The 13,113-nt window shown below is 41.9% G+C and overlaps 1 protein-coding gene across 2 annotated transcripts in view; it reads left to right on the forward strand.

The window, feature by feature from the left end:
- kiz (kizuna centrosomal protein) overlaps window positions 1–13,113 on the forward strand; it is a 184,341-nt gene that overhangs the window by 92,214 nt on the left and 79,014 nt on the right. For both annotated transcript variants that reach the window (XR_010963565.1, XM_067988390.1), the window contains exons 7-9: window positions 4,616–4,750; window positions 7,701–7,865; window positions 12,777–12,930. Coding sequence is in view for 1 of the 2 variants with exons in the window: in XM_067988390.1 (XP_067844491.1) it covers window positions 4,616–4,750; window positions 7,701–7,865; window positions 12,777–12,930 (454 nt within the window). In the remaining variant the exon portion in view is untranslated. The remainder of the gene's footprint in view (window positions 1–4,615; window positions 4,751–7,700; window positions 7,866–12,776; window positions 12,931–13,113) is intronic.

Here is a 13,113-nt window from a genome sequence, read left to right on the forward strand (position 1 = left end):
ACTTACACTTTTAAGAACAGCTTCATGAAGACAAATGTGACTTCAGTACTTATGAATTACTTAATGAATCTTTCATGTTTGGCAAATGATCAAGGAATTGAAAATTACCCATGTAAATATTCTCAGCACCAGAGCTGTAGTTATGCAGACTGAGTAATACTGATCAGTTAAAGTGGAGCATGATTTCCAAGCATGTACTTTACAGGCAAGGAACTAACCCAACTGTAATTCCTCATTGTATATGGATATAGATTTATAATGTGCATTTCTGCAAAACAAAGTGAAAAATGGAAGATCCTTCATACATGCCAACCCACTGTGTTTAATACAGGCAGTCACTATTCTGGGGACGTGTGTGCATTGGCAAATCAATATCATCAGGGACCAAGCCCCTCCCCCAATTACTACTCCGTACTCCTATCTGCTTGAGCTCCTCCTTGACTGACAGCACTGGGCATTGTGGGCTAGAATTCCTGTCCAGTGTACAGCAGTATTTATCACTGTAGTAGCTTTGGAGCAAAGCACCAGGGGGAAGGGGCAGTCTTGGCAGTGGAGAGGATGTGCAAACTAGGGCAAGGGGCAGAAAGAAGCTAATGGCGGCAGCAGCAGCAGTGGGGATTAGAGAGAGAGGAGCGAGGAACACTACTTGGGAAGGTGATAGACAAAAGCTAGCAGCACCTGGGAAAGGAGCGAAGAAACTGGCCAGCAAATTGGAGGGGAAAGAGAAGCCATCAGTACTTGTGGGGGAGGAAGGGAGAAGCCAGAAGCAGAAACACTTGCGGTGGGAAGGGGGCGGGTGGGAAAAGCCAGCAGCAGCACTTGGGGGCAATGGGGAATGGGAGAGAGACAGCAGCCAGCAGCATCATTTGTTGTTGGGAAGACAGGAAGATATTCCTGGACTTACCCTGCCCCTCAAGAAATGCATCAGCATTAGGTGGCGGAGGCAACATTTGAAAGAACTGATACAGTTCTAAATTTGCTGCCTAATGCCTTGACTGGACTGGTCCAATGGCCGATTAGAATCCTCTATTTGCTATTAGGTTATTTTTTTTAAAAGATTAAAACTTTTTTTCTCCCAGTAATAGATTATCTGCTGCTACGGGGAAAAAGAAGTTTTACAATATAAAGAACAATCATTAATTCCCAAAAATGGCAACTAGAGAAGTGTTTTCAACAAAATTGATTAAAAGATCCTTGTTAGATGAAAAAAATGCAATGACCATGTTCATTATATATTCCAAAATCCTGGAGAATGCACCAAATAAAGTGTCAAAAATCAAAATTTTCCTGGGGAGAAAGGAGCACGCCTACAGACAACCCCAGAAAATGAACTCTGTGCCTTCAAAATTTGTATCCCCATTCAGGCTTTCATGTACTTAAAGTGATGGAATGTTGGGTATGTCCACAGTTTAAGTTACTCGTCCACTTTTGGTGTAATTTCTTGCTTTATATCAAAGGTTTTTTTTATTCAGGGCTGTTTTTGAGTTTTGAACTTTTTTGCCAATATTTAAATATACAATTTTTCAGTATTTTACAACTTTGTTTTTCAAGCATATGTGGCACCAAAACAGTGATTAGAAATTTTAAAAAGCTTGTCTTTTTCTGCGTCAATGATAAGGGCCATTAACATTAGTAAACCAAATACTGAATGAGCTCTGGTGCTAGTGTAGCTCTGGGTACAGTGGTCTGATCATAGGCATCTGAAAATTTGTTCAACTGGAAAAAGCACGCAATCTGTAGCACGGAATTAGTAGCCTCATCTTCTTATCAATGCCATAATATTAATTGATGTGATGCAAGTATGCATTGTCTGTACATTATAGTCTTTCTTTTATACTGGCTACTGTCAGCTAACTCTAGGACAGGCCAGATGGGCTGCAGTGGCCTTTTTTCGGCAAATGTCCCATTCAACACCGTTCCAACCCCAGGGTCGTCTGTTCCAGAATTTCTATGCTGAGAAAGCAGTCTTTGTACTTCAATTTTTTTGAGTAAAGCAAAGACAATCAAAATGAAAATAGTTATGAAAGTGTACTTTAATTCACTGTACCAGCTCTCGTGAAGTACTTACTATATGCAACGCAAGAGCCTTTAAATTGCAATACAAATGATACATTTTCGGAATACATGTTTATACGACTAAATTAAGATGCTTCACTTAGTGAACAAACATGCCAAATATTTGAATGATCCTTGCAGAAAGGAAGTGAAGAGATATCTTACTGGCAGTTGCAATATTCGTGTGAAGCTGCAGAGTTAAATAAAATACATATTTCATCTTGTAGCCTTTCCTGAACAAAAAGTCCAGTTTTTGTACCTGTTACTAATGGTAGTGCCATTATGTTCTACACTTTGGAAAATTGTGGTTGAGAACATCTTTGTTTTCAGTTTTGGATTCTTGCACAGGAAAGGACATTAAAATCTAGTGTAAATTACCTTTTTCTTTATGCGCATTTTATTCATACAGAAGATTGTCTGTTTGATCAGATGAATATTTTTGAGATCACTGATTAGCCTGCAAGTGATTGTCGATTAGTATGTGATATTGTCGCAATCAATCAAGTACGTGTTATACATTAAAATATTTTATAACTTATTTATATTTTTAAAAATGTAATATTTGTTACAATGGGAGCTGTGAACATTCCTGTTTTGCCATGTTTAACTCCATACTTGATAGGAATGCAGTGCAAAATGCAGTCATTTTAAGGACCCGTGCCTACTTCTCTAGTTCTGTATAGCAAGCCAATGAGTATGGTTTGTTTCCATACAATTCTGAATAGTACAACTGAAACATTGTTATATTAAGCCATGCCAGTAACATCTTCACAATTCACTGCATTAAGCTTTATTTGGGGCTAAAATGTGTCCATTTATTATTGCTAGCTGGATACTTGAGTGAGAAGAGTGTACTTTAGTCGCAGGAAAGTAATTCTGATACTGCTGCTCAATGACTGTGACCTTATGAATGTGGGAATGCAGTTTTTATTCCCATATTTCTAGCACCATACATGAAATAAAATGTGTCTGATACTTCATCATAAGAGTATAGAGATATTGGTTTCAATGTCACTTAAATAATTTTTGCAGATGACCTATGCACCCCACCCAGAAAAAAAATCACAGTTGCTTATACTCAGTTTTCATTAATTCATTATTGCTAAAGTTAGATAAGTGAACACTTTGAGTATTAGATGTACTTTACAGGTTTCAAAATGCATTCATGTTTTGTACCTTTAAGCTTGTATTTTGAAAAAAAAAATCAATTTCTGTTGCTGAATGGCCTAACACAGAACTACAGAAATGTGTGAAACTGAAAAAGATTGCTCAATGTTTTTTCAATAAACTAGAGTCATTCTCTTAACATTGTAAATTTATTTTGTTGCGGAAGACTAAAATTATTAAATGAAAGAATTAGAATTCAGAGAAAGAAATCTAAGCACTGTACAAGTATTTTGGGTGCAGAAGATGAATGTATTATATGATTTTTTAAAAAAATACCCATTAGTAAATTGTACAGACATTGCAGGTCAGTGAGTGGTAGAATTTAAGATTTAGAAAGCCAAAAGTTCAATCCTAGGACAGCTGGTACTTGAACTTGTCTACCTTTAATTGAGTCCCCAAAAGAGCAAAAGGGAAAGGCTAAAAGGCCAGGACAATTCTTTTTTAAGCAGGGGGCTTCTAGCACATGGAATATCTTACCAGAAACAGTGGTGAAAGCAGAATCTGTAATGCTTTTAAAGGGGAAATGGATGAATATTTGAAAAAGAAAAATTTTAAAGGGCACTGGGAATGGGCATGAAAATGGGACTTGGTGGATAATTGTTTCAGAGACCTAGCACAGGCACGAGGGGCTGAGTGGCTTACTGCTGTATAATTGTATAAGTCTAAATTTTAGTACTTGATGAAGCACCTCCAGGGGGTAAAGGGCCACATCTTGGTGGGATGTGGGTAAATCCCAACAGTTTTTAAAACAAAGATTAATTTACTAATTTTTACAACTATATAAATGCTTGTTTGTAGAGCATGAATAAATACCTCTTGAACATTTTTCCCTTAAATGTTGTCTATAAAGGTTGCTGCATAACCAGCTTCAAACCTTAGCTGAATAGCAGAAGGGAGATGTAGAACAGGTGCTTACCTAGAAACTGAAAGGGAAAATGAAGATTTGTTCCTGGTAGTGAATTTCAGAGTGGTGTTAGCAGAGATATGGGAGTAGATCATCTGTCTCTGGTTTTTTGGGAAAGACAGATAACTAAAAGATTGGAATCAAAATAAAAACATCAAAAACTGAAGGTTTCAGTTGCCATTGTTTCATCTTTTACCTTTTAGACGAGCAGTCACAAACTTCATGATTCATAACCAGTTGTTAAAGAGATGACTGGTTTCTCAGATAATGTACTGATCTCTCTGATTCATACAAGTGTAAGTGGTGCCTTGTGCATTTTAGCAAAAATGCAATTGTCCTCATTTGAAGGAAGGTTTAAGGTTAGGTGCTTATATGTTTTTTAAAGATGCCAGTTTACCTTTTTACCACTATGTGTCAATGTTTGATTAAATAACATGTATAAATATAATCATATAATCATGATTTTTTTTCCATTATTGTTATCTGCAGAGGGTGCCTTTCACTTGAAGGATTTTTTCACTTACTTCAGACAATAGAAGATGCTGTGGGGAAAACAATGGCTATTTATTCGGAGTTGTATCAGACTACTGCAATAAGTAATGAAAAACTGAAGGAAATCACAAGGTGATTATAGATCTGCTAAAAATAGATCTTTCATTCCAATCTCCTTTTAGGTGCCTGCAAAGTACAGTGCTCACGTGTGTAAATGCTTGGTGTCTTTTCTCTGCTTTTTTTTAAAGGACATAACATTTAAATTTTATGCATACTGACCGAAGCTGGGAATATTTTAGTGTCAATTTTACAGATGTTCTCACACTTAGAACATTTCATCAATAATCCAACAATGTTTTGTCAGCAGTTGTGTAGGTGACAATGGTTATGAAATAACCACAAGCAGATAATTAATCAGATTAAATTTTGTTTATGATATGAACTGAAATATGCAAACCATAAACTTTTGCATTCTAAATTCACAACTTTAGTGTTTACAGAATGGTGGATTTTTATGCTGACCTCTACTTTTCATGAGGGGAAAGGCATGCTTGTGCATTGTTTGAAAGCATTTTGTTAATCTTTTTATTCAGTGTTTTAGTAAAACAGAAAAACAAACAAATGTGAAGTGAACAAAGTAGAATACCTTTTAATAGCATCAACCTTTATTGAAGTGACTGTTTTCCTTGTTCTGGTTGGTTATGTAAATTTTGAACACATGCATTGTGATGCAGAAACAAGCGTTAGTACTACAGTAATAATGCATGGTAAGGGCTAATATGAAGATGCCTCGCACAATTTTATTAATTGCACTAAAGAGAAAAGTTAATTGTCCTGAAAACATTGGGCAGGATTTTAACCGTGAAAAATGGGCGGGGGGGGGGCATTCAAAATTGCAACATTTTCAGACCCGCCTCCAACCTGCCTATTTCTGGTTTTCACTGAGACGGGACAAGGGGTGGGCGACCAACTCACTCTCAGGAGGTGGGTTGGTCACTATAACCTTTCAAGGAGGCTGCGGGCCTCCATTTTGAAAGGTTTTGTGATTGTATCCCCTGGGGGCCGGGATTTCCAGGCCTTCTCCTTCACGCCACGTGAGAGGAGGCGAGAAGGCTTGAAACTGCAGGTATGTGCCTTTCTGGCACAGCTTGTGGTCCTGGAGGAGCAGGAGTACTTTCCCCAGGCCCAACAAGTCTATCTGCAGCGACCCCCATAATGATCGTGGCGCCCCCCCAACAATCATGGACCCTCCCACCCCAACGATTGCGGACTACCGCGATGACCCCCAATCCCGACCCTCCCCCCCCCCACCTCCCTGGTGACTGACCTCTGATGACTGACCCTCCCCCACCCCCACCCCAATCACTGACTCTCCGCCCTCCGGTGCCCCCGTGCCCACCCCCCCACCATCCATACAATCTAAGACTTACCCAAAGACTTATCTTTCACTTCCTCCGTCCTTGCTCTGCTCCCATCCGACTTAGGCTAGCCTGTCAATCAGGCCGGCCTGTTGGACGGGAAACTGACAAAAAGAAATAAAAGACGTCAAAATCGTACGGGTGTCCGGGAAACCCGTACTTCTGGGTTTCCCGTCCGTGATTCGACTCCCCCCACCGCCCCCTTCCCGGTTCCGAGTCAAAATTCTGGCCATTGTGTTCAATCTCATATAAAAGTTCATACCTGTAAAAGATAAAGGCCTTGAAGACCTGCGATAGGAGGGGTGCATCCAGGATAAATACCAGGATCCATGAACCCATCTGCAGCCTCTGCTGCCAACCCCACCAAAGTTTGCTGGGTCAGGGGGAAGGACCTGAAGTAATGTGTCTTTAGGTTTAGGAACAGAGCCGGAGAGCCCGCCATCCTCAACTTTGCCAAAGAGGCTGGAAACACTGGCTGAAGCTTGCCTGGCCACAGCACCGCCAAATATTCTGCCAGAAGCTGCTCACAAATAGCCCCATGTCAGGGGGCTGCTTGTAATGTATATGAAAAAAAATTTGGCCCCTTGTTTTCAGTGGTCTAGTCTTAGAGCTCCAGGTGGGCCACACATCCACCCCTGTTGGCGAGGTATGCCTGGTCTTGTTGACCTTACACTGGGATGTGACTGAGAGCAAGGGCACGGAAATTCCCATATAGGGGGTCCCTGTTCCTGGCTTCACCCTCTTAGGTTAATGGTCTTTTAGGGCTGTGGGAGGCTGTATTTGCATGAGCCTATCCTGGAAATCGCCACGGGACAGGGACCTGGTGTGTGTGGGTCCCAGTCGAATTTTGGCAGACTCCCACCGAAATTACACTTGAACGACCACAAAATTTCAGGGCCAAACTCAACAAGCAGAATTTTGGGACTATTTATCAGAATTTAATTTGGTTCATTTATGGTGGTGAGATCAGAGATCATGCAGTTGATTTTAACTCTCAGGCGAGAACACGGCCTAGTGAGCGGCTGACCCATCCGGGAGCGGCAGTGAGAAGGCCCAGCCAATTTTAATGGCCGGGCCTCATTGCCATTCTGCTGGATGGACTTCAGGCCAATGACATCATCAAGACCCGATCTGCATATTTAACCATGGACCCCACCGGTTTCGGGTGGGTGTCTTGGTATCTGCATATTAAAATTGCAATTGGCAGATTCGGGTCAGAAGGCCAGGTGGGAGGGGTGGAGGGTTAAAATCCACCCCCCCCCCCCACCTAGTATCTGGATGAATCTAGAATGCCTATATGCACAAATTTTTCAGATTTTGCAGCGATTCTACTTAACAAAAGTAAATTTGGTACAGTACCTTGGTGTTAGATATTGTTCGGAAAATTGTAACTTGATCTAAAGCTCTCTACATTTTACTCTTTCTTCTTTTACTAATGTCAACGGTGTTTCAGCGGTTAAATTATATTCCATTGGTATTTTGCACCTAAGTTGCGTTATATGTAGATTTTTTTGGTGCAGGAGTTCAAGATTGGAAAAACAATAATCTTTCAACTTTTGCTTAAGAGTTAGTTACTAACATTTGCTGCAATAAATTTTTGTCAGTTTTGTTGATTAAATTTCTGATTTTTCAGTGTCAAGTTTAATTTTAAACTTCTTTTGCAGTATATGTAACAGGAAAGGCAGTGTGAACATAGAAAACCTTGAGGCCTGTGGAGCAGTTGTTCTTCACCAGCTTAAAGGATTGTCACAGAGTACTTCAAATGGTTGTCTGTTGTCTGAAGAGATTTTGAGCAAAGATTGGGAAGCAGTTGATGGAAGCAATAATAGGTAAATTCCTTCAGTTCAGCCAACGATTTTAAAAAGGAGCTCGGGCTATATGGTGATGTAAGGCAAATTAGTTCGATTGTTCATTTATAATATATATTTTTTTTTAATTCAGATTTGTATGGATTAGGGCAAATGCTTTTACTTTGCTTACGTAGTTATTAAGTTAACTTTTAATGTCACAGCTGAGATTGTAAGCTTCACATGTGAGAAACCACAGTGGTAAACCTGCATTCTTAACCACTCATACTGGTGCATGGTTTTTTTTATTCGTTCATGGGATGTGGGCGTCGCTGGCAAGGCCGGCATTTATTGCCCATCCCTAATTGCCCTTGAGAAGGTGGTGGTGAGCCGCCTTCTTGAACCGCTGCAGTCCGTGTGGTGAAGGTTCTCCCACAGTGCTGTTAGGAAGGGAGTTCCAGGATTTTGACCCAGTGACGATGAAGGAATGGCGATATATTTCCAAGTCGGGATTGTGTGTGACTTGGAGGGGAACGTGCAGGTGGTGTTGTTCCCATGTACCTGCTGCTCTTGTCCTTCTAGGTGGTAGAGGTCGCGGGTTTGGGAGGTGCTGTCGAAGAAACCTTGGCGAGTTGCTGCAGTGCATCCTGTGGATGGTACACACTGCAGCCACAGTGCGCCGGTGGTGAAGGGAGTGAATGTTTAGGGTGGTGGATGGGATGCCAATCAAGCGGGCTGCTTTGTCCTAGATGGTGTCGAGCTTCTTGAGTGTTGTTGGAGCTGCACTCATCCAGGCAAGTGGAGAGTATTCCATCACACTCCTGACTTGTGCCTTGTAGATGGTGGAAAGGCTTTGGGGAGTCAGGAGGTGAATCACTTGCCACAGAATACCCAGCCTCTGACCTCTCTTGTAGCCACAGTATTTATATGGCTGGTCCAGTTAAGTTTCTGGTCAATGGTGACCCCCAGGATGTTGATGGTGGGGGATTCGGCGATGGTAATGCCGTTGAATGTCAAGGGGAGGTGGTTAGACTCTCTCTTGTTGGAGATGGTCATTGCCTGGCACTTGTCTGGCCCGAATGTTACTTGCCACTTATCAGCCCAAGCCTGGATGTTGTCCAGGTCTTGCTGCATGCGGGCTCGGACTACTTCATTATCTGAGGGGTTGCAAATGGAACTGAACACTGTGCAATCATCTGCGAACATCCCCATTTCTGACCTTATGATGGAGGGAAGGTCATTGATGATGCAGCTGAAGATGGTTGGGCCTAGGACACTGCCTTGAGGAACTCCTGCAGCAATGTCCTGGGGCTGAGATGATTGGCCTCCAACAACCACTACCATCTTCCTTTGTGCTAGGTATGACCCCAGCCACTGGAAAGTTTTCCCCCTGATTCCCATTGACTTCAATTTTACTCGGGCTCCATGGTGCCACACTCGGTCAAATGCTGCCTTGATGTCAAGGGCAGTCACTCTCACCTCACCTCTGGAATTCGGCTCTTTTGTCCATGTTTGGACCAAGGCTGTAATGAGGTCTGGAGCCGAGTGGTCCTGGCGGAACCCAAACTGAGCATCGGTGAGCAGGTTATTGGTGAGTAAGTGCCGCTTGATAGCACTGTCGACGACACCTTCCATCACTTTGCTGATGATTGAGAGTAGACTGATGGGGTGGTAATTGGCCTGATTGGATTTGTCCTGCTTTTTGTGGATAGGACATACCTGGGCAATTTTCCACATTGTCGGGTAGATGCCAGTGTTGTAGCTGTACTGGAACAGCTTGGCTAGAGGCACAGCTAGTTCTGGAGCACAAGTCTTCAGCACCACAGCCGGGATGTTGTCGGGCCCCTACTCTTTGCTGTATCCAGTGCACTCAGCCGTTCCTTGATATCACGTGGAGTGAATCGAATTGGCCGAAGACTGGCTTCTGTGATGGTGGGGATATCGGGAGGAGGCCGTGATGGATCATCCACTCGGCACTTCTGGCTGAAGATGGTTGCAAACGCTTCAGCCTTGTCTTTTGCACTCACGTCCTGGACTCCGCCATCATTGAGGATGGGGATGTTTGCAGAGCCTCCTCCTCCCGTTAGTTGTTTAATTATCTGCCACCATTCATGACTGGATGTGGCAGGACTGCAGAGCTTTGATCTGATCCGTTGGTTGTGGAATCGCTTAGCTCTGTCTATAGCATGTTGCTTCCGCTGTTTAGCATGCATGTAGTCCTGAGTTGTAGCTTCACCAGGTTGGCACCTCATTTTTAGGTACGCCTGGTGCTGCTCCTGGCATGCTCTTCTACACTCCTCATTGAACCAGGGTTGATCCCTTGGCTTGTTGGTAATGGTAGAGTGAGGAATATGCCGTGCCATGAGGTTACAGATTGTGCTGGAATACAATTCTGCTGCTGCTGATGGCCCACAGCGCCTCATGGATGCCCAGTTTTGTGCTGCTAGATCTGTTCTGAATCTATCCCATTTAGCACGGTGGTAGTGCCACACAACACGTTGGATGGCGTCCTCAGTGCGAAGACGGGACTTCATCTCCACGAGAACTGTGCGGTGGTCACTCCTACCAATACTGTCATGGACAGATGCATTTGCGACAGGGAGATTGGTGAGGACGAGGTCAAGTAAGTTTTTCCCTCGTGTTGGTTCACACACCACCTGCCACAGGCTCAGTCTAGCAGCTATGTCCTTTAGGACTCGGCCAGCTCGGTCAGTAGTGGTGCTACCGAGCCACTCTTGGTGATGGACATTGAAGTCCCCCACCCAGAGTACATTCTGTGCCCTTGCTGCCCTCAGTGTTTCCTCCAAGTGGTGCTCAACATGGAGGAGGACTGATTCATCAGCTGAGGGAGGGCGGTAGGTGGTAATCAGCAGGAGGTTTCCTTGCCCATGTTTGACCTGATGCTATGAGATTTCATGGGGTCCAGAGTCAATGTTCCGACATAGATTACTGGAGTACTCCACTCACTACTTCACCCCCATTCAGACATAACTCCTTTAACAAGTACCCGTTATTTACCATCCTTCAGCCAATTTCTTATCTATTTGTAAGAATTACCACGAATACTCAGTTTTGAGTTTGATCAATCACCTTTTGTGTGAAACTTTTCAAATGTCCTTTAGATCTAGGTGCATCTTGTCGTTGGCCTTTATATAGTCCACTTCGATTGTCTCTTCTTCAACAAAGTCGAGGAGTTTGGTCAGGCAAGATCTTTCCCTTCTGAATCCATGTTGACTGCTGTTTAATAGATTAATATTCTACGGATAATCCTCGTTTACTCCAGATAATCAATTCCATTATTTTGCATAGGCCTATAGTTGCCTCTGTCCGTTTTGTCATCCTTTTTGTATATAGGTGTGTTAGCCTGTTTCCAATCCACTGGTACCTTCCCAGGTTATAGTGACACTGATAGTAATTGTCAATTCCTCACAAATCTCCTCCCTCAAGTATTTCTCAGCACTCTGGGTTAAACACAATCTATCCCTGTGGATTTGCTTATTTTGAGCTCTTTTAGCCTATCTGGGGCTGCCATCCTATTTTATCTTGAACTCGTTGATTATACCTATCTTTGGGGAGGGCATGTTGCTTATGTCTTCACTTGTGAATAATTGGAAGAAGTAGTCATTCAGAATATTTATTATTTTGTGCTCATCTTCAGTTTCAAGCCTGTTCGCATTTTTTTATGGTTATCTCATCTCTGACTGCCCTTTTGTTATTGTAGTTTTGAAATAATTTTTTACGCTTAGGTTTTACTTCTGCAGCTATGCTTTATTCTGGGGCTCTTTTTCCTTCTCTGATCACTTTTTTAACAAGTTTTTGCAAGTTCCTATTCTGATATTCACCCCAGTGAACCACTTCCCCTTTCTCCTTGCAGGATTTGTAGAGGTCATCTTACCACTTTATTTCACTTTTAATTTGTTCATCCATTTAGGATCATGCTTGCTGATTCTAGGCTTGTACTTAGCTTGCGTGCTCAGCATTGTTTCTTTAAAGGACGTTCAGTTGCCCGCTACTGAAATATTGTTGAACAACCTGTTCATCCCATTTGATTTGGTTGTTCCCTCATTTCTTTGAATTTGGCACTTTTGAAGCTCTAAACCTGGCTCCTGGTGTTTGGTATTTCTGACTCTAAATCCTGTCAAAGTTGATCATTCTATGGTCTCTGTGCCCAGTAGTGCTATGACTTTCATTTTCTGTACATTGGATAATTAACAAATGCCAGATCTAGACGACCGCTGCTTCTTGTAATTTCCCTGATGTACTGGGTCATGAAGCTGTCATGCACTTCATTTATTATCTATGACTCGAAACTATTTGAGTTTTCCCAATTTATATTTGGTTGATTGAAGTCATCCATTAAAGTAACTTTTCTGTTCTCTCGTCTCTACAAGTTATCCTTCTCCTTATGCTGACCTGGAGGCCAGTACCATACCCCTAGAGTTAGCTTGGATTTCTTTGTATTTGAGATGTCTAACCAGTTTAGTTAATTTTGTAGCTTGCCCTCTCCAACACGATCAACTTCATTTACCTCTCAATTGCCTCTGAGATATAGGGCGTAACCAGTTTCTTTTACGTCCACTCTCTTTTTCTGTGCTCATTTTTACCCCTGAATGTTATATTCATTTCCATCCTCTGGATTTTACCATGTTTTTGATATTCGCACTAAACCCTAATTCCCTACTGTTACAAAACCTCCAGTTCTGGTATCTTATCACTAATGCTGCTGACATTCATGTATGTACATCTTATTATAGATTTGCCTCCCTTCATGTGCCACAGTGTCTGCCTATTCTGGAGTTTCTGTGTCCATAATCACCTGTTAACTATCTTCCACCCAGCAATCTGTATCATCTGGGAACTGGATTCCTCTCTGTTTCCCCAGTACTGGAGTGATATGTTTTCTTTTTCAGATTTTGATAATTTCAGTACTTTGACTCTTCTCTGTTACTGCAGATTTTCAGATTTGCCTGCTGATTCTGCCACATTGTGGGACTACTGGTATTTGCATGTTCTTTCTATGTTGGAGCATCAGGTGCTGACTATAGATGAGACAGCAGAAATTTTTGGACCATTACTGGTTGCAGAAAACAGTAATAATTCCAAAAAGGTACAAATAGTATTGTATTTTGTTCTGAAAAAATATGCTGTTTAAAAAGAATTACTTATATTACAATGAGTTTTATTCTGTGAATTTATTATTTTTAAACTTTCCGCTCAACGTGGATATTTCATACCAACCTAAGTAATGAGTAAATGGGATTTGTTGCTGGTCCTGGTACTGTAAGAACTA

This window comes from Heptranchias perlo, chromosome 8 (genome assembly GCF_035084215.1).
Source record: "Heptranchias perlo isolate sHepPer1 chromosome 8, sHepPer1.hap1, whole genome shotgun sequence".
NCBI classification, from domain to species: domain Eukaryota; kingdom Metazoa; phylum Chordata; class Chondrichthyes; order Hexanchiformes; family Hexanchidae; genus Heptranchias; species Heptranchias perlo.